The sequence below is a fragment of the Copadichromis virginalis genome, linkage group LG17 (genome assembly GCF_057382275.1).
Source record: "Copadichromis virginalis isolate Kocher_CV1m ecotype Utaka linkage group LG17, C_Virginalis_male_GT1.1, whole genome shotgun sequence".
NCBI lineage: Eukaryota > Metazoa > Chordata > Actinopteri > Cichliformes > Cichlidae > Copadichromis > Copadichromis virginalis.
Genome location: NC_140634.1, coordinates 9040138 through 9060764, shown reverse-complemented (window position 1 = coordinate 9060764; position 20627 = coordinate 9040138). Strand labels below are relative to the sequence as shown.

The window sequence follows — 20627 nt, the reverse complement described above, 5'->3', positions numbered from 1 at the left end:
GGACAAAAGCACAGGCTAGTGAACATTAAATCATTTTATTCTACTGTAGACATTTTAAGCATCCAGTACACTTGTTAAAGAAGCAAATGTTGGTCAAAAGAACAAGTCTTTAACAGGGAACACACTGGACAGTGTCGGAACATCACTATACAGAAGAATACACCTTAGTTTTGTAGACAACAGCTTCACAGAAGAGAAGAAGCAACCATGTTTGTAACAACATGTTAGGTACCGAGATGAACATACCTGTTTTACACAGGTAAAACAAGGGATTTTTACTTTACAAAACAAAACAACCGGTCACCATAAATCATACACATAACAGTCATATGTAGTGAAAGACTTTTAGAAACAAAAATCTTAACAAAAATATGGCACAATATCAGCAATGAAAGATTCAAAAACAGCTGCGTTCATTACATGTGATCAACATCAAACCAAAATAACACTGATTTACATTTATATCATATACACTGATGCTTATGCAGACATCTCTTCTTCAAACAAATGAAATTAAGTCCGTAGTAAATGGAAAGCAACATCCCTCCTTCAGCGTGGAAATGGATTAGAAGATGGTACAGCTCAAGTGAGGAGAAAACATTACAATGTGTCAGGCTCTGCAAAGCTTGTCACAGCTAAAAACGACAGCATAGTCATGCAGAGCACGGGAACGTAAAGACAGAACACTGACGTATAGTTAAAACACCATACACTGATGACACTTTGTGCAGATATTGATACAAGATGTATAAGAGTTAATCTAGAAGAGGCACTGATCCTACTTCTACTATGGCTTACGACAGGAGACAAGATTAGATGCTGTACAGTCTGTTGTGTCTAATGCTCTCAATGTGCATAGACCTACAGGCTCCCAGGTAATAACGGTTGTGTACTTTGGCTAACTTGTTCAACTAAACTGTGCACTCACTCTCCTAAGAGGCTAGAGATGGAAAGTCTACATGCATGGCACTAAGGATTTTAAAACTCTGGTGCATCTGAGTGCTCAAGCCTGTCTCCTGATATGAAGCTAGCAGATATACACGTTACACCCAATTACTGTAATACTCTGGGTCTTTTCTTTGAAGTACAGGTGCTATTGAGGATTTCCTTCATGGCAGTGAATTACTTAACTAATCCTTTTCTGTCCTATATTTTAAAACTAAAGAAAAAAACCATAGTGTACAACAGCTGCACCAGTCAAACAGTTAATGTGTCAGAGGATCTTTCTTGTGCAAGCATCCTGATCCACCAGACAGTTCATAGTGATATAGCTACAAATAGATATACATCTGCAACAGTGAATATTTTAATATATATATATACCCTTCCATGTCAGTATTCATCAGAGGCCACTGTTATTTTTTGCATTCACTGCCATGTAAATGCAAAGAGCAGTAACAAGATAAAAGAGGGCAGTCTGGGACTACATACTTCTGCCACACTGTTATGATTAATTCACCTGGATCCAGAAAAACAGATAAGTTTGATATTTTTTTGACGATATTGAAGATATGACTCATTTTATTTTTGTGTGGAGACACTTAACAAAAACAACTCTGTGAAATTTAGTTTGCGACTGTTGCTTGTAGAACTATTTAGTCTTATTTTGTTATACAGAGGAAGAAACTAGAGAATGAGGTTGCCAATTAGGGAAATGATCCGATTTTAATTTAGTTTCAGCTTCACTTCAGGGGTTTTCTTGATGCTCTTTTGCTTCAGCTTCTATTGAGCTGCAGTATTGATGATGCTGTGATTTTTGGTTTAGTTTCCATCTCCTAATTGTAACATGGTTAAAGCTGTTAAAAAGCACAGTCTTAATTTTCTACAGTGTTTATATAGAAAAACAAATATTAAATAGCCAAGTCACCACTGACTAAATATTTTTGACAGCTCTGCATTTAGACAACGGGGGCCTCTGTGATTACATTTGGGGAAATTGTCCTCTTTTCTCTGTGTGGGTACCAATGTGGCATTCCTCACAAGAGATTATGTGTCCCTTCACTGAGATAACAGCGTTACTGTTGCTGCTAATAAAAGTGGCCGGTGTACCAGCACAACAAAGGAATAACCACATACACTCACACACATTCACACATCAAATAGCTAAATTTTTCATAGCAAAATATTCTCACCGGAGTGCCAACGACTACTTTTTGAGCAGCTTATCAGCAGAGATTAAATCCTATTTGATAAAGGAAGTCCAAAACAAACACCAAAGGAATGTCCTGATAGGATGTGATGTGTTTTCAGTCCGTTCTGATCTTCCCATCCTTGTGCCGTCTGGAGAGGAAAGGTAGATTTTTCACTTCATAAAAGTTTCAGTTGGTTTTACTTTGGATGTTTGGAGTTTGGATAGCAGGGAGCCAGAATTTAGATGCACAAGTGTTTTAGAACAATTGGTCACTGTGTTTCCTCCTTTCATTGATTCTTTAAGATAAAACCCGTCCACTTCTTTCTCCTAATGATATCTTAACCAATATAAACACAGGAAGGGTACTGGTGTAATGTCGACGGATCACTGAGTGATCAGCTTAGACACATGCTGATCGAGTAGGAATGAAGGTTGAAATGGAAACGGTCTCATTTCCAGTTGTTTCAGGTGTAATCAGAGATGCTGCACGTCTAACGCTTAATCACCACCTGCTCGTACGCTCCACCACCAACCCTAAGAGGACATGAGGAGGCAGAATTGGCAATCACACACTTGTTTAAATCTTCATTAGTTATCACAAAAGGTACCAAACTGAAATCGTGTTATATAAAACCAAGATGGGGTGGGAGGTACAAAATATCATCTGAGCTCCAAGGCTGGTCTGGTAAACAGATGTTAGAAGTTTTGTTACATTGAGTTTGATTGAAAACAAAACAGTCCCCCTCTATCTCTCAGGTAGTGCTTCATTGCAAAGTCTTTGGTCATCAGAACTTTCCTTTGCTCTGCACCAAACCTGTAAACTTTAGGAAGAACCACTATCAGCTTTTTGTCTGCATTAATATTGAGACAACTGCGCTGCTGTGAAGTCACTACACTGCATTCCAAATTATTATGCAAATGATATTTGTCGCTTTCCTTTATAGTCGATTCAATGACAGTCAGTGTACTTTTCAAGTCAACCGTCAGAGCACAATTCAGATTTTATTGAACAAACCTCCCAGTGACAGCTGTGGTTTTGCAAATTTAAAACAAACAAACAAACAAACAAACCCCTCAAAATGCACTGATCCAAATTATTATGCACAACAGTTTCAAAACATTTTATTGGTTATAAACAACTGAAAATTGATAAATTTGCAGCATAAGGTCATATTTACTGAAACCATAACAGGCCAAACTCCATGTTAACTCAGGAACCCTTCTTTGATATAAGTTTCACATTCTTGCATCCATTGAACTTCCAGGTTTTTGGAGAGTTTCTGCCTGTATTTCTTTGTAAGATGTCAGAATAACCTCCCACAGCTGCTGTTTTGATGTGAACTGCCTCATGACCCTCAGATCTTTTGCCTGAGGATGTTCCAAAGGTTCTCCACAGGGTTGATGTCAGGGGAGGATGCGGGCCACACACCATGTGTTTCTCTTCTTTTATTCCCATAGCTGCCAATGCCAGAGAGTGGGACTGCACCCCTCAGTAAGACTGCTTGAAAATTACTCTTGATGTATTTCTGGGCCTACTGTAGCCATTCCTGCTTGTGAGTATTGGTTAGGTGGTGGCCAAAATGGTAGGTTTATGCATAACTGCAAGCCTCTGGAGGTTTTCGGTACTACCAGCAGCTTCAAATACCTGCTTGCTGCTTTGTAATGGCATTTTAGCAGCTGTTCTGTGAATCTGATGAATTTGTCTGGCAGAAACCTTCATCTCTATGCCTTAGTCTGCACGAACCCATCTGTGCTCTGACTCAGCCACAAGTTTCTTCACAGTACAATGGTTACGCTTAAGTTTTCATATTACATCTAATGTTCTCAGACCTTGTGTAAGGTATTGCACCAACACATTTCTGCAGCAGAGATCCTTTTACTTTCCCATATTGCTTGAAACCTGTGGCATGCCCAATGATGTGGAACATCTTAAGTAGTTTTCATTTTATTGGGCTCACCTGGCAAACTAATTATGACAGCTGTCTGAGATTGATATCAGTGATCCAAAGAGCCCAGAGACACAATACCATCCATGAGTTTAACTGAAAACAAAAGATTGAATGTTTACGACACTAAAATCTTATTTGCATAATAATTTGGAACGCGTTTGTACACTCGTCTCTCTGGAATCATACCCTCAGAAATCCCTACACTAGTTTGCTTGCTTTCTTCAGGTAATTGTGATGCTCACCTGGTGGGAAGGTGATGACTTCCAAGCGCTGTACTTCCCCCGGGTCCAACAAACAGCCGCAGGCCTTCCTCTGAAACGGTGTTCATAACATTTGGTCAGTACACGGAGAACCCACATCCTCCTGTATAATTCTTGTCATGACGAGCAGCCAGTTGCTAGGCAACCTAAAAATAATCATCTATTGACAGCAGCTTTCCATTTGTAGCTTTGAGCTGGATGAGACCTTGGAAGGGAAAACAATGCCTCACTCCTTAAAGTACACACACACACACACACACTGACTCATGGGAAATGAATATGCAAATGTGCCGTGCATTAAACACATGCAGTAGTAACCTAGAATTGGGATGAATCCCATTGTTTTGTTTTGTATTGATTCATCTATTTTAGTTATTCATTAAGCTGAAATCTCTGTAGATCCATCAGATACTACTTGCTTCTGCCTGTGAAGATTTTCTTCATTTATATATTTCACAGAGATGCAAGTTTTGAAACTGACAATTTATTCTTTATCTAAGAGACCAGTTTAAAAGGAAAGGTCCCATAGCTCGTGTTTATGTCATTTTAGTGTAAGGATAAGAAAAGAAAAACAACAACTGCAAACAAAAAACAAAAAAGTGGACATGTCATACCCTCAGCACTTGAGTCCAGTAGGCCGGGTGTAAAGTCCTGACTCTGGAGAATCTTTTCCACAACATCGTCAGCATCCACCCGAGTGTCGTCCATTCTCTTCAGCTGAGACTCCATGGAGTCCTGTTTCACTGGGTGTCTGAGGGGAGAATACACAAGAGCGTCTGGAGTGTTTGAGGACAGCTGCTTTTACTGCAGAGTCAAACTGAAGCTTTGCTTCCTGTACTTCACATTTCATTTTGTGCTAATGAAGTGGAGTGATCAACCTGCTTACTTCTGCTTACCCAGTCAAAACTATACAGTGTTTCAACTACTGTTTCAATCACTTACATTACGTCCATTGTAATTCATCCAGTTTTCAACACTAGTGGCGTGTGTTTTAATCACCATAAATGTAAAGTGAAGTACATTTTTTTATGCATTATAATAAAAGGTTTTAAAATATTACTTGTAAATACAGTGACGAGGCAAATTATTTAGAACTCAACTGATCTAAAAGGTCATGACTGTATCTGAACGTATAGTGAAGAGCACTAGAACTGCTGCTGCTAGTGCAGTGTGCCTTCTGACTACCCCTCTCTGCTCATCTGTTAATGTAACTTGCTGGCAATGTGGTTAATACTGAAAACATCTGTGATCAACTAGGTGAACACTGCTTATTAAGATTATTATCAAGGTTAGCATGGTAGTCACGTATGCATTGTAATTTTGTGGACATCTTATCTGTATTGACTGTTTTCTGGCAAAAGGTTTGAGTTTTTAATCACTCGATTCGTAAGTGTAGGAAGCTCAATCATTTCCTGCTTCCTGAGTTTGATAAATTTACTTACAGCTGCATGTCAGAAAAGTAAATATGTGGTTAGGTTAGCAACAACATAACAGGAAAAAGCTATCCTGTCACCACATGTACTTGGGGCACCCTTTGTTAACAACAATTCACACATGAATTATTATTCATTTCATCCTTGTAAAAAAAAAAAAAAAAAAAAAAAAAGACTAAACGTGCCATTTTGCAGAGGACAGAAGCATGACAATACTTCCTGTCTTTTTCTTGTCACAGTGAGGTATCTTAGCAACAGGGCAGAATGGTAGTTTATTTAGAGGTGCAGATATGATATTCTCCTTATCAAGTCTCTGCAAGAAAACTGATAAGTAAATTCCCATAAATGCTTAACTATTCCTACAAAACGCATCCTAAGCTGCATGTAAAACTAGCCCGCAGGAATACTCCTCTGCTCATGGTTGGACATTTTTAGATCCCATAAACACAATGAGAGTCTTTCAAAGAATAAAAGCTCACATAATGAAACCACAAATACACTTCCTCCAAAGCTCTTCTACTCTAACAGCTGCTTCCTGAAACATGACACTGGTCTCAGGGGTATTAAGTATAACTCCTACCATAAAAGCCTACCACGTTTGGCATGCTAACTGGATTCTCTCATCAAATATGATAAAGAAACATTTGTGTATACTTTTAGTACACACTGCATAAATAAATAATTTCAGTCTGCAGCTTTAACCGGTTTACCTGTTGAGCCGTTCACAGGAGGATGCACTCCGCACTGGTGTGCCCGGAGCATTGCCGGAAGCTGCTGAGGAGGTTGGGTGCTCAGGCAAAGCTGGACAGGTTCTGGATTCTCTGTCTTCACTGGGCTCCGGGATGCTACCAATACCTGTTGAAGCGCTGCCTACTGAATGATTTCTCCGGTGGCTGAACTCTGACATGCTGGAGGAGCGGGAGTGACCGGTGCTATAGCCTGAGAGACATGGGCAGTGACTGTATTAACATACAGCACCAGTATTTTACTTGATAAGCTCAGAGATTGTAACAGGTACAATTTTCTGTTTACAATTCCCCTTAAATGCATCATATGGATACAAATCCTGCACCAGTGTTTTGTAGCACTTCAAAGACCTGCTGCAGATATATATTCCTAATATAGCACATGGGTTAAATCTGCATTGCAACACTAATAAAGAGCAATTGATACGTACCCACACAAGTCCAATATTTTCATTACTAACTGGAGACAAATGACTTATTTGAGCTCATAAATGAATCAATCCATATCAAGTGCATACAGAGTTTTTGTTCTTTTGAATGCACTGTGCAGCAGATTTGTAACTTGCTCTGTACTAAATGATTTAGCCGTTCACGTGACACCCACACTCATGCTGTTCATGTCTGCGGGAAGCCAGCTAAAGCAAGAAGCGATCTCGGGCATCAGGTCACTTCCCACACACTAATGAGAGGTTTGAATAAATCTATCAACCATTTCACATGGAAGGAAATATATTTTTAAATTCTATATGAGCGGGTCATTAGAGCTGAGCTCAGTGCATCTCTTCACTTCCTCTGATCTTTTATTACTGTTATCCGATCTGCCTGCAATGGAAACTCGAGCCCTGGCTCTGAACTGCGCTGCTGGAGTGTCAATGGAATATGATTTTATTCTTTCCCTCCTCCTCAATCCAAAGGCCTTGTTTTCTCATTTTGACCTTGCACTCCTATTATTTAAAGTACAATTGATTGCAGGCGAACAAAAAAAATTAGCATTATGTTTTATTTCTACTACTCGCTGCTAGCTTGGATACATACATAGACTATCTCTAAAGCAAAGTATGAACAACAGTAGATGATAACGACAAAAACAAAAACAAAAGAAAAAACGGTTTACATTTTATACCCTTACCTGAGAGTTTTGACTGTTGGCTGGCGTAGCTGGAAGTTCGGGAGTGGCAGCAGCCACCAGGGTCATCTGACACAACAGGGCACTTCCCTTCCCGATTCTCTGCTGGATTAAAAAAAAAAAGTACAGACCCAGATGTTGGATGTGGATTTGAGTGAAAAACATGCACGTACAGCTTCTATGAAGCATCCTGTAAAAAATAATAAAATAAAGAAACTGCCTTCAGATAAGCCCATGCTGTGGACTAACATTTATGTATAGTATTCAAAGTGGAAGTAGGTAGTGGAAGCTGGAAAGATATTCATGCGTATCTAGAGTGAAATAATTCACTATCTCTGAGTTAATGAGCCAGTGGCCACAGTTGGCATGTGCAGGGACAGAGTCACTTCTGCTCAGACGAAAACAAACATATTTCCATCTGAAAAGAGCTCAAGTTAGTTCTGCGACCAAAAAGATGGTCTGCAATGCATAAAATCTCGGAAAATATATCATCAGAAGGGCAAAGCTGGATGCTAGTTGACAGCTTGGATAACAATTCTTTCAATTTAAGCCTTTAAAGAAAAAAAAGAAAGAAAAACACGTGCCACAGTTTTAATGTCAAATGGGCAAAAAGTGGGAGCTGCCAAAAAGCAATAACATTTCAGAGTTCAAATGTCTGTGGGAAGGTCTCAGCAGCCTCAGCAACACAGCAGAAAATAGACTACATAGAGGGGGATAACAACCAGAGACACATGAGGGGAGGTGGTCACAATGACCTCACAGCAAGTTTTTCTTTCTTCTTCTTCTTTTCTTTTAACTCCAGGCATTCCTCTAATTTAGAGAAAGAATTCCCTTCTGCACTGCACCAATCCACAGTGATCACAGCCAGAAACAGCAGCTTGTCTAAAACATACAGACTTCTTACACCTCTCCTAAATTTTTTTAAATGACACAACAACAGGTTTGTGTAGATTATCTCTGCTGGACAAATATCCACCAACAAAACATGATCAAAGACTCTCATACAGGACTTGAACTCGCGCATCTTGCACATATACGAAACATGGGGATGCACCGCTAAGGCAAGTTGGGAATGACATCAAGTGCATTGCACATGCAAACACACAACCCGTACCAGAAAGACTAGCACAAAAGTCCTATTTTTAAGCATGTAAAAGCCCCCTGGGTTAGAGCAGATTGGGGTTCATCTAAAAGAAAGCTAGTTTAAATTATACATGAAAGAGCTCTGCTACTCTCTGAAGCTTCCAGGAAGAACAAGCATTAAACACAGCAATGCGTTCACACATGAACACACATACTGAATAAGAGAGTGAAGAAGGCGCTGAAAGAGAAATCTTCAAGAGAAATGGTTTTTGTAGTAGGGGATGGGAGCAAAGTACAGTAGGAGTTATGGCGTCTATAATACAGGAAAAATCAGACAGGACAGTTTGACAAATGAATATCAGCAGCGACGCGTGACACTAATGACAGCTAAAAACATAACTGTTAAGATTATGATGACCTACTCATGAACACTTTGTTTTTATTATCTTTTAGCTTTGTCAGCTACACAGAACAGTACAGCGTGGGCTACAGATTGCCCCTAACTGAAATAAATTTTAGCTTCTGCCTTTATCTTACAAGCTACAATGCTGGGAAGCTCCTGGAAGCTCTCCATGATCTTCCTGTATAAATCTAAACCAGATTAGCAGGAACTTGACACATCAATTACAGCCCCCTCCAAAAGGCCCGGTCACATTCACCATCTACAAGGGATGAAAACTCATCACAGATGAAGGTCTCTGTTTAAAAAAATAAAATCTGTAGCATTCAAATGTAGATTAATGTTAGTTGAAAGATAAGAAATCTCAATAGAAATAATGTTATTTTGCACTTCAGGCTGTGTCACACTAGCGCTGAGAAAAAGACTAATCTCAAGAGACTTCCTCATAAATAAAAGGTTATATTTTAAATAGATAAATAAAAAGACTAAAAATAGGACAGCAACCTTCTTGTGACTAGAATCCACCGTTGCCTTGTGACTGCACTGGATTCTTTTACTTTTTGACAACTGATTGCAAGCGGTCAGGGCATCCATTTTCAACTAGGTCATTTGGTGGGAGCCGACTTGTCTCCAACAACTATAGTTTGACTTGAAATGACTGCAATAATGCTCAGACAGCCTGTCAAATGTTTGCAAATAATCATAGTCTCATTTATAAATGCAGACAGATTTCCAACACGTTGCAATCAATCCGAGTCTGTCTGCACTGATCAGAGCAACTCGTCTGTACCGTCAACTGGTTGTTTTCTATAAAACAAATGTGATTCTGCAGGCTAATTGCTGTCCTGCAGCAAAGTCAGCAGTTGTGAAGGAATTTCTGTTTTAGACCTATGAGGTTCTGGCTGGACTGTGCATGTAGACAGCAACAGATTTGTAATATGACACGATATTATCACAGTTATTTGCTATATTATCACAAACAGGTTCCACATAATTGACAACTTGACCCGATTCTATTGCAAACTTATAGCAGACTGATTGCAGATTGATGTACCAAAGTTGCAAAAACTGGTAAGTGACCCAACCCTCATCTTCACAGCAGCTATTCTAAAGGCAACACGATTGCAAGTATATTGCAGACAGTCACAATCATTTTGCTTGTGTTACTGTTTTCGTTGGTGTGACAGCAGCATTAAAAGACAAAGAGCCAGACAAAAGCATATTAAAGTGAATTAAGTTATCAAACACTTCACTAGATCACAGGTAACTCACAGGTCAAAGCTAGTAAAGGTTTGTGTGTTACTTTTGTTACAGGTGTCATTCTATGGTGGTTTATGTAAGAAAGCTGGGTCTGCAGGTTGTTCTGCTCTGTGGTAACACAGATGGGCTCTCTACAGTAACTCTGTTTGACATTTTCATTTCCAAATTTTATTAGATCAAACAGAGCTGCTCTGTCTCTACTCCTGACCTGGTTTTATCATTTGCATAGCTTCCTGTTTTCTCAACTATAAAGCAGCGACTCATTCAGAACATGAATTTGTCACCTATTCATTCCTTCATGATCATGTTTCCTGTCTGGGTTCAGCTCGAGAGACGATACTAAATGACTGAAAAACATTAATATTTTAATTTGACACAATTTCCCAGGAATACATCAAAATGAAGCAAAATTATTTATCCTGAAAGTGATTCAATATCTTTAGAAACGTTTGCTTCTGCTGGCATGGAGACTATTATTTGTAGCGCACTGTATTACGTTTTGATCAGTTTGAACCCAGAATGGGTGAAAATCAAATAAAAGGAGCCTTTAATGTTGGTACATCAAGCCAAGCAGATCAATCTGCTGAAGAAAATAAATTCTGAGCAGTGGAGGAAAACCTTTACAGAATAAAAATTTCATCACTTTGCTTTAAAACACTTTCATTTGTCCATCTCTAATACTCTTCTTTTATTTGTATTAGTTGTTTACTTTAGTTGATTAAATATTACATTTACTTATTCATACATTCATTCTTAGTTTTGTTTTTGCTGAGAAAACCAGGTTGTCAATGCTCATTTTTGTCAGTCAACTTTTCCTCCTCCAGATCAGTGCTAATCTCACGAGTGATCGTTCACGACTCCAACTGATGGAAATCGGTTGTACTAACTGAGAACTTAAATCCCTGCTGACAGAGCAGACAGGAGTGGCTGCACGATCTTAGATAATAATAACAACTGAAACATAGAAGTGGAGCTAAACTCTGAAAGAAGAAATTCTCAGCTTGTGATGAAGTACGATCTGTCAGGTGCCGGCAAATGTTTGGCAAAGCCAATGAGAAGATGAAGCAGAGAATAGGAGTGTAATGTAGCGTCGGCCTCACCGGAACAGCCTTTCTGTGAATCCCCTCCCTTCCTCTCTTCCAGGAGGCTCTCTGTATCACCCTGGATCGCGATCATTGTTGCTGTGCAGGGAGGCCTGATGACAGAGGCAAAACAACTGGCCTTTATGTTCTACTCCAATACTTAAATGCATCAACTAAACCCTAAGCAAAGACAAAAAGACAAAACTGCTAAAGGATTAGAAAATACAATATAACACATTATGTACAAGCTATTACTCAATGCTTTAAATAATGACAGCTTAAGCTCACAGTCACTTCAGAGTAGCAAAATCCTGTATCCAGAGAAACCTTTAAGTCTCAATGTTTAAACCTGTAAGTAGTACGCACACAGCTAGAGCTGTGGTAATAATTTAATTTAGTCATATGAAACTGAATAACTGAGGAAATAATAATACCTGTAAAGACAGAGCACAAGCAACAGCGCCGGTGCATCAAATGTAGCCGTTTTGAGAGAACAAAGAGGTTTTAAGTTACGGTGCAGGAAAGGTCATTGGGTCGGTTTTGTTATCCTAGCTGTATTATCCACAAATCCAGATAAGCACAGCTCACAAAAGAGCATGATTAGTGTTTTAGTCTGAAAACGATTGGATTTAAATGACTTTCCAGTTTAAACATTTTTCAGTCAACAATCTCTGCTCACAGACTCTGCAGAGACGTACAAAAAATTGCCTTAACTCACGTTTTAAAACAGGGATCCCCCGACATGAGCTGTGTACTGATGATAACCTGTGGAGAGAAAGAAAAAAAAAAAAGTTAGCTTGGGTTTTACTTCCATTCAACTTGGCCAACTTCAGAAAAGTTGCCCACTTTAGCTTTGGAGTCAGCAAAAATGTGCTCACTGATTGAGGGGTCATGAAAAACAGCAAATAACGACTGTGGGCCTGCACGAATCTGCACGATCCTTTTTATTTCCCACAGGTGACACCTCTCATCTATGGCCATGGATTATTTCTGGCTCCACTGAACGACTCATCTTTGCTAGCAACATTTATGCAAAAACCTTTCCAGTGTGATTCTCTGAGTTTAGGAAAAACACCGCACTTGTGTCACTGAAGTCACATCAGACTGTTACCTTGAGAATGGAGTTATCCTGACGAGTATTTTTGGTATCGTAGCCTTCCAGCAGACATCTGCGGGTTGTATTCCCTGAGCCGGCAAACTCTGCTAAATTCAGATCTGCAAAACCAAGCTGAAGGAGAAAGAAAGAATGACACAGGGTTTGTGTTTTGTTATTTGCCCCCTGAGGAGACGGCTCTTTTTCCCAGTCAGCAATATGACAAACTCTGGGTGGAAAATGACATCAAGAAGGACAGGAGACAAACTTGAATAAAACAATATCAGCAAATCTTACAGTTCACTTTTTCTTCAAATGATAAGCTAGGAAAGGGATACCTACTTAAGTATGTATAATAATAGGGTTTAGTTTGCTCATTAAATAATTACTTTCAACTAAACAGAAAAGGCATAACATAATGAGCCAACCTGCAGGCAGTGAAGGCCATCTGTTTGCTACATGCTCACAAGGCTAGCTACTTCAATATGGCTGATTACTGTAAAATCTGGGTGACCTGGAGGTTCGGCTCAGAGGACAGGGGTAGCGCATTGTAAACCTGTAATGAGTTACCTTTGCGTATGCCTTTCCACCCTTCAGCTCCTGCATAAGACAAGCAAAAACAAAAACATAACATTAATAAAATGACTTGATACTGTTAAAAAAAAAGGTTCCATAAGTTGTCTCCAGCTGTCATGCTAATGTTTTATATTGAACTGATCCTTGAATTTTTTTGTGGGGGAAACACTAAATTAAAAACATCAGTTTATTCTCTACATTCCTGATACTGTAATTTAAAAAAGGTATAATAATTAAAAGCTAAAGTAAAAGGTTGAGGGGATAAAGGTAAGGTAAGGTAAAACTTTACAGTTGTTAAACACAATGTTCTTATCACCAGAAAACTTTCAAAGTTGCATCCAAATAGCTGTGATGGGAAATTTTCAACAACATGAAAAGAAAAACAATTACATTGGTAAAAAGGAAGCACCCATGTAGGAAACATGGGGATTATCTGACTACTTAATATTGTGAGTCTCCTAAAACAAAGGGAGAAACACATCAGAAATAGCTTTCAGATTCAGTTTAATTGGATTTTAGTTTATATTGCATGAGATCATATGTCACCTCAGGGAATGTCACATGGTAAACTCAAAATATTACAAATATAGAAACTAAGCCAACAATTCCTCTTTGTGCAATAGTGAGCATGAAAACATGCATGCTCACAGCCAGAGACTAGATCTATTGGAGATGGTTATCTAGGAGATTGTGATTGTCCTGCAAGAAAACAGCCATTCACCAGCTGAACTGGGGAAAACACTTTGTGTTTTATTCTTTATTTGTCAGGGACAATGCACAAAAATACTGATCTCATAAGAAAAAAAAAAAAATTGGATTTTGACCAGATTTAGATACTAGCCGATTTCTATCTGCAGTCTTTGGGCAGGTATACATAATAATAAACAAACTAGAGTAGAGATCACTGACAGTGTACACTGTGTGATAGGGAGTATATGTACATGTACTAGTTACTCTAGTAAAGCTAAAGTAAATTAGTTTCCTTGGCTTACTGTGTCCGTTACAGGAGTTTGCACAACTTTTGTGTAGTACTCTGAGCCAAAGAGCCAGAGACATTGGGTTGTTAATGAAGCTGTAGTGCTTTGTAACGTTGCACAAACTTAGTGTAGACAGTGTAACTTGTGTGGGGCCAGAAAAATAGCTTATTTGGAGGAAAAGCCAAAAAAACCCAAACCAAATTCCTGAAGCAGCTTTTTCAAACATAACAGGTGATTTATACATCCAGTTTTTTATGTCCTGATTTCCACTATGACTCAAGTAATGGCTAAGTCTCTGTTCATTATCACAACGTCAGGAGGCATCAACTCAGGACAGGGAAACTTTGTCCAGAAGGACTGACCAGGCTTAGGGTGGGCAGCTATCTACCGTGACCGGTTGCGGTGAGATGAGAGTGGTGGGAAAAAGGCTAAATCATAATACTTTACCTTTCTGACAGACACACGACACACACAGGGGTCCAGAACACCTGTGCCTGCGTTGGCGCTCATCTTGCACGGGAAAGAGAACCGTTTCTTCCATCGGACACAGTTTGCCTGCACAGGTTCCCTGTATGGACACACAGACACCAGCTTTAAGCACCCAGTAAGGTCACATGTTTGTTTGATTCGTATGCTGGAACCTGAAAAGCTAATTCACAACTTGGCCTCTAGATTTAAACGAGTAGAGGCTGGTGCAAACACTGGCATGATTGATAAAATCATTTGAGTATTTTTTATTGTTTTCGACTCTACTTGCATTGTATGCTGTATACAGAAGGGATTTGGGAAATAAATATTTGTATTCTAAAGAGCAAACAAACCAACAAACATATCAGTTCTAATCTATTGTAATTATTTGATTTGCTACCAAAACAAACACGCAAATGTATCGCGACATTTTAAGTGAAAGCCAGCCCAAATCATGTATACAGCCACGCAACCCGCCCTCAGAAACTTCATTTCATAAATTTCAATCTCTGTTACGTAACAAATGAAGTGACTTCAGCTGAAAGACTGCTGGATTAACATTTCCCGCATCTCTTCCCTGCTTAAGGGCATCCGTTCAAGCTGCCAATACGAGCCCATGTGCTCATTCTCAGCACCTAATAAGCAAGCTATTTAATTACAGCCTTAATTTCTCCTATTGATTCATTTAACTGACAAATCCAGGGGCTTTGGTAGCAGGTGTGGTGTTTACTGGCACGAAAGTAAAAAGAGAGCGGCAAATCCTCCACCGTCTAGAGGTTAAAACGACTGTGAGGTGCAGCCTGCTGTCAGTGAAAGGATGAGACGAAGTGAAAGAGAAAGACTGAGCGTGGGCAGAATTACGATACCGCAGATGGCCTCACTTTCACTGGCATCTTCTCCTCTCCCACTCACCTAACCAGCTTCCATCTGGTAGCTTACACACCATTCATTTGGTTTGGCTTCAGCTGGATTTCAACACACACACAAAGACTTTTTAATACAGTATAAATAAAAATGATGTAACAAGCCTGAAATCGGAAAGGAGCGTTAAGACTACAACAATTAGCAGGGTGTGCAGATCCTTTTTAAGATGGGCAAAACCGAATGAACATACAGGGCTGCGTTTTGCCCTGTATCCCTGCATTACTATAAATAAAAAGCAGCAGATGCATGACTAATGTTTCACAAACGCTGACTCCATCCTGAGGTTGATAAATCTCAGACAGCGAACTCCCCGAGTCGAGAGGGAACTCCCAGCCAGCTGGACACACCGTGTGCTTCGGGAATTCTGACTCGAGTTTATGCGCTGTGGTTCACTGCACTTCTCCGCGCATCAAAATCCTATTAGCGTGCGTTATGACTAAGTCTGGTTTTAAGCACAAGCAGAGGTCATCTCTGTCATCCCTCTACACGGCTCGGGTCTCTTGTTAAACAACACATGCTCTTTAAAAGGCGACTGCAGGCAGACTTCACACGGGAATGCTTCCACAAATACAAATCTTTTCAACTGTTTGGATGCAAAGCTTTCAGACCTCGATTAGATCACTCTGGATGTTTTCACTGTCATGTTTTCAAAGATGCATCTTTATAGAAATAGAACAAACTGTTTTTTCCAGAAATGGCCGTGCATATCAGATGAAAAGCTACACCAAAGGAAAACTTCCCTTCCACTTCCAGTTTGGAAGATTAAAAGAGTCTGAGAGGAAATCTAGTTTTTGGGGCGGTCTAACATAAACCAAACTGATGTTAAAAAAAGAAAGAAAGAAAGAAAAATCCTATTAAATCAGCAATGGGTTGAGTATAAAACACTGTCGAGCCAATTAGGGATTAATTAGGGACAGAACTTTGTTTGGCTTCATCTTTATTTTCCTTCTTTTCTTAAAGTGGTTACTTACACGTGGAAAAGACCGCAGATTTCATAAAAATAATAAAAGGATGACATTGACATGACATCTGAAAACATCCTAATTCACACTGTCAAGCACAGACTGGACCTTTTTAGCTAACAGAAGCCTGTTATATAATCAGAGTGAAGCCCATGTAATCCCTAAAGCCTACAAAAACTACAAAACGATGTGTGCTGCTGCTGCTTTTATCCAGTGTTAAAGACCCGTCTAATTTATGAGTGAAAGGCATTAATGGGCATGCTGTAGGAACAGCTTTAAGTTGACACAGTTAACATACTTAGGGGGACAACTCTGCAAAAGGTCACTTCTTGTCATGGCCAAAAGCTGGTACTTCATGATGCGGTTCCTTATAACAACTATTTTAATGTGTATGTGGTCAAATATTTTGACACTTTTAATTTGCAGAGTTTACCAGTTTATATATGTCACACCTCTGCCACCTTATAAGCTAAAAGTCGAGTAACTCCTCCTTTACATTCTTTCTTCTGTTCGAAATGTGGCAACCTGAATTTATTTTAGACAAGCGGAGCTGTCACAGGGTGCTGTTTGAGTATGAAACATTTCTCTCAGAGATGTGCATGTTTAGGTTTATTCAAGTCTGAGATTTAAGCAACCCCTTTTAAGCTGTCCAAGCAGCTTTTTCTCAGCCTCCGTTATTTGTTAGTTTTAAATGACTTTTTTGGCTTGCAAATTGTGTTTCCACACAAACCACTACAACTGGCTGAGGTAAGCTGCAAAGCTCATGTGTCACAAGACCACCTATTAGCCAATAAGAAAAAGACACAAACCCTGTGCAGCTGGGTTGTCATTTCCTGGATGTTAATTGTAGATGTACAAACAGAGATACTGCACATGTCGATTCTGTTTATGGAAAGGATGTATCAATGTGGCCAACACACGCTCAGGAGTAGGTGGGCCTTTTAATGTGCATACTTAGAACTCTGAATTTTCAATTGATTTTCCCGTGGTTTGGTTTTTAGAGTGATGCTGCAAATGAGTTTGTTGCAGGAGCCTTAGATTTTTTTCATTTAAAAAATGAAAAATGTGCATCTTACGTTGAGCCCAATGCTACAATATAACGCTTAAAATTAATATTTCAATTCTGAAGCTCTGCTGTAAAATGTAGAAAGTAAAGGAATTACTCCATCACTTGAACAACTTGTCCTGTTACTCTGAATTGACACGAGAGCTGCAAATGAGTCATTTGGCTCAGAGTCTCTTCTCCTTAGCGCTGCTGTCCATCACTGTCTTAATGTTATGGGAAGCTTCACATATATCTGAGCAACACTGGGCAGCTCTGTGTGTTTTTATAACTAAAATCCAAACACATACTTAAGTTAACTGGTACTGCTTACTGACAGCGAAATAACAAACAGCGACATAGCTAACTGTGAAATATAAATTTCAGGCTCTTATTGATACTTCTTTCCCTTTCAGGGTCACCAGAGCGGCTCATTGGCCTCCATCTAACCCCAACTCTAATCTTGCCCATTCTGGTCACTCCAATTGAAAATCTTAACATCTTCAACTTAGCCTTTTGTCTTTCTGTTAGTGTCACAGTGTCCAAACCATCCATCATAGCAGGTCTCACTACCATCTCTGTTTCACTCGTGTTACTATCCCTCTGTCACAAATTACCCTGACACTCTTCCTCACCCTGCCTGCACTCACTTCTTCACCTCTCTTGTGCAGTGTCTGTTGCTTTGGATGGTTGACCCCAGGTATTTAAACTCATCTACCTTCACCGTCCCTTCTCCTTGCATGTTCACAGCCATACCTGTCTCCTCTCAGTAACACATGTATTCTCTCGTTTCTTTATAACTTTCATTGCTCTTCTCTCCAGTGCATACCTCCCCCTCTCCAGGTCTCTCGCTGCAGATCACAATGTCATCTACAAACAACATATTCCACAGAGACTCCTGCCTGACCACATCTGTCAGCCTGTCCATCACCACTGCACACAAGAGAAGACTCAGAGCTGATGTCTGATCTAATCCCACTTCCACCAGTCAGTCCTAACGCACGCTTCACCACTGTCTCACTTTCCTATACCACCCTCACATACCTCTCTGGCACTCCTGACTTCCTCATGCAGCAACACAGTTCCTCTCTCTTGGCACACTATCAGATCCTGTCTCTAAACCCAAAAGGACACAGTGACCTTCTCTAGACTTCTCCATGAACACTGAACAAACATATTGACAGCGCTCAGCATGCAGCCCTAGTGTGGCTCACAGATTACCAAAGCTGCGACTGTTTGCAGAAAAGCTGATTCCTATCATGCGACCTGTGCAATCATCTTGCAATCAAAAGTGGTCCTGAGTGCTCTGGACAACCATTTAGTCACCACAAGTTGCAAAAAATTCAATACAACCATCAAGCAGCCTTGCCAAGCTAAGTGTATCCAGTGTTGGATGGTTTTTCGGTTGAGTGGATATAATGTAAGTTTGCTCGGATAACATTACCTCATGATGGCGGTCCATAAGATGAGCCCTCTTGTTCAGAGTATTTCCAGAGATAATAAAATATCGAGATTTGATGCCCCTGTATCCATACAACACCGCAACACTATCAATTTTTCTCCCAGCTCTAGTATGTATGCATTGCAGGAAAGGCATTTAACAGTCTGAGTATACAAAAACTGAAATGTAATAGTGTATAAGCCAGTAATCGTCTAATTATTCAATCTGAGAGTTAATGAAAATAAAGATAATCAGATGAGATGATTATCTTTGCTCGTCTCAATTTGATAACACTGATGTTTACTACATTGGCATGATCTTATAAACTTTAGGAAGAAAACTTCACACTTAAAATTTAAGTTGCTGGCCTGGTATGTGAAGACTGGTCAGCTATACATACAACTATACACAAGAAGTGAAACAATTTTCTGACGAAATGGGGATATGACAATATACACAGTCCTTGCATTAGAACTCGGGTTCATATGTTGATTAACGGGAGGTTGATTAAACACACTGAAACACATCACACTACTTCAGTGAATACATCATGGCAAAATATGGAACTGACACCATTGAGTCAGCACCGAAAAGCTTAAGGAGTAATATTCAGCTTTGTGACAGCTATGTGACGAGTGAGCTGCCCTCAGTACTTAATTCCACAACTAAGCGAAGAAGTGGGCCTAAAATTTAACCAGGGAATTCCAAATGGACACTTGTTTAAATGAACGTTACCACCAAACACCCAAAGCTACTAAAACTAAGCAACGCGATGCTGCAAACTAGCACCGACCAGAAGAAACTAATTAGCCCTACACCATTAACGTTATTGGCACACAACTAATGGACGTTAACTATGTTCTTGTAGCCCATTAGCTTAGTTAGCTGTTAACATTTCCTAAAGGCACGAGTTAGTTCACCCTGCGGACTGAACAGCACGCCGTCAGTCAACGTTTGAGTGGCTGAATCAAAGCCAAGCACCCTCACCGAGAAGACTCCTCGGAGAAGCCGCCGTCCAGCAGCCTGACTTTACAGAAGAGGACACCGTTGACAAAGGGGACCGACGACAGCTCGTCCAGGTCAAAATCCACCTTGAACTTGAATTTCTTCTTTTTCATCATCATTAAATCCATACACCGCTTCAGTGCCTTTGAAAAGATGCTCCGGTGTCGCCCGTCGCTGACATTACTGCCCCATTGTTGTGAAGCACAGACAGAACCAGCTTGGTGTTTGTGGGAGGATGGTGAAGCTACTGGTGACAAAAGTCCGTCATCGGCTCAGAGTACGGGCAGAGCTCTATCCTATCTTGATCTTTCAAAATAAAAGCGCACGTTTCATGTGCAGCATGGAATTGGTGTGAAAAAGTTCAAAGGTCTTCTTTGAATGTTGGCTACCTTTTGTTTTGTTCTCAGATAAAAATGTGGAGGCCAATCCATGATGGGTAGTGCTTTGTAAAACGTATTTGTTTATCAGATTTTTTTTAAATTACAAGTTTGGGTCCTTGGAAACAAAAATATAAATAAATAAGATCAAGATTCAAGAAGTTTATTGTCATGTACACCGCAAAACACAAATCGTTAAGTAGAGCAATGGCATTCTTACTTTGCAGGTTCGCTTCACACGACTAAAAGAAAGCAATAATAAGTAAAACAGTAAAACAGTGCTTTGTAGATC

The 20627-nt window shown here is 39.7% G+C and overlaps 1 protein-coding gene across 2 annotated transcripts; it reads right to left on the bottom strand.

Moving 5' to 3' along the window:
• Window positions 1-19: 19 nt before the first annotated feature.
• Window positions 20-20249, bottom strand: LOC146688960 (EEIG family member 2-like). 2 transcript variants are annotated; one of them, XM_085436528.1, is made up of 11 exons: window positions 19941-20249; window positions 14564-14684; window positions 13134-13163; window positions 12582-12698; window positions 12189-12235; window positions 11489-11583; window positions 7649-7750; window positions 6484-6712; window positions 4955-5091; window positions 4323-4392; window positions 20-2665 (listed from the first exon to the last, which is right to left on the bottom strand). In XM_085436528.1, the coding sequence occupies exons 1-11, from the start codon at window positions 20084-20086 to the stop codon at window positions 2623-2625; spliced, it is 1137 nt and encodes a 378-aa protein (XP_085292654.1). In that variant the 5' UTR covers window positions 20087-20249; the 3' UTR covers window positions 20-2622. The 2 variants fall into 2 exon arrangements, with proteins under 2 accessions (XP_085292654.1, XP_085292655.1); XM_085436529.1 differs by having other exon boundaries at window positions 7649-7747.
• Between the last annotated feature and the right edge of the window lie 378 nt (window positions 20250-20627).

Excerpts from the sequence above, each read along its gene's own strand:
- LOC146688960 (XM_085436528.1), bottom strand. The coding sequence starts at position 20,086 with ATGGATTTAATGATGATGAAAAAGAAGAAATTCAAGTTCAAGGTGGAT. Across the intron at positions 13,164-14,563 it reads GTCGTGTGTCTGTCAGAAAG|GAGCTGAAGGGTGGAAAGGC; the intron begins GTAAAGTATTAT and ends TGTCTTATGCAG. Across the intron at positions 5,092-6,483 it reads TCCTGTGAACGGCTCAACAG|ACACCCAGTGAAACAGGACT; the intron begins GTAAACCGGTTA and ends TTCTCCCCTCAG.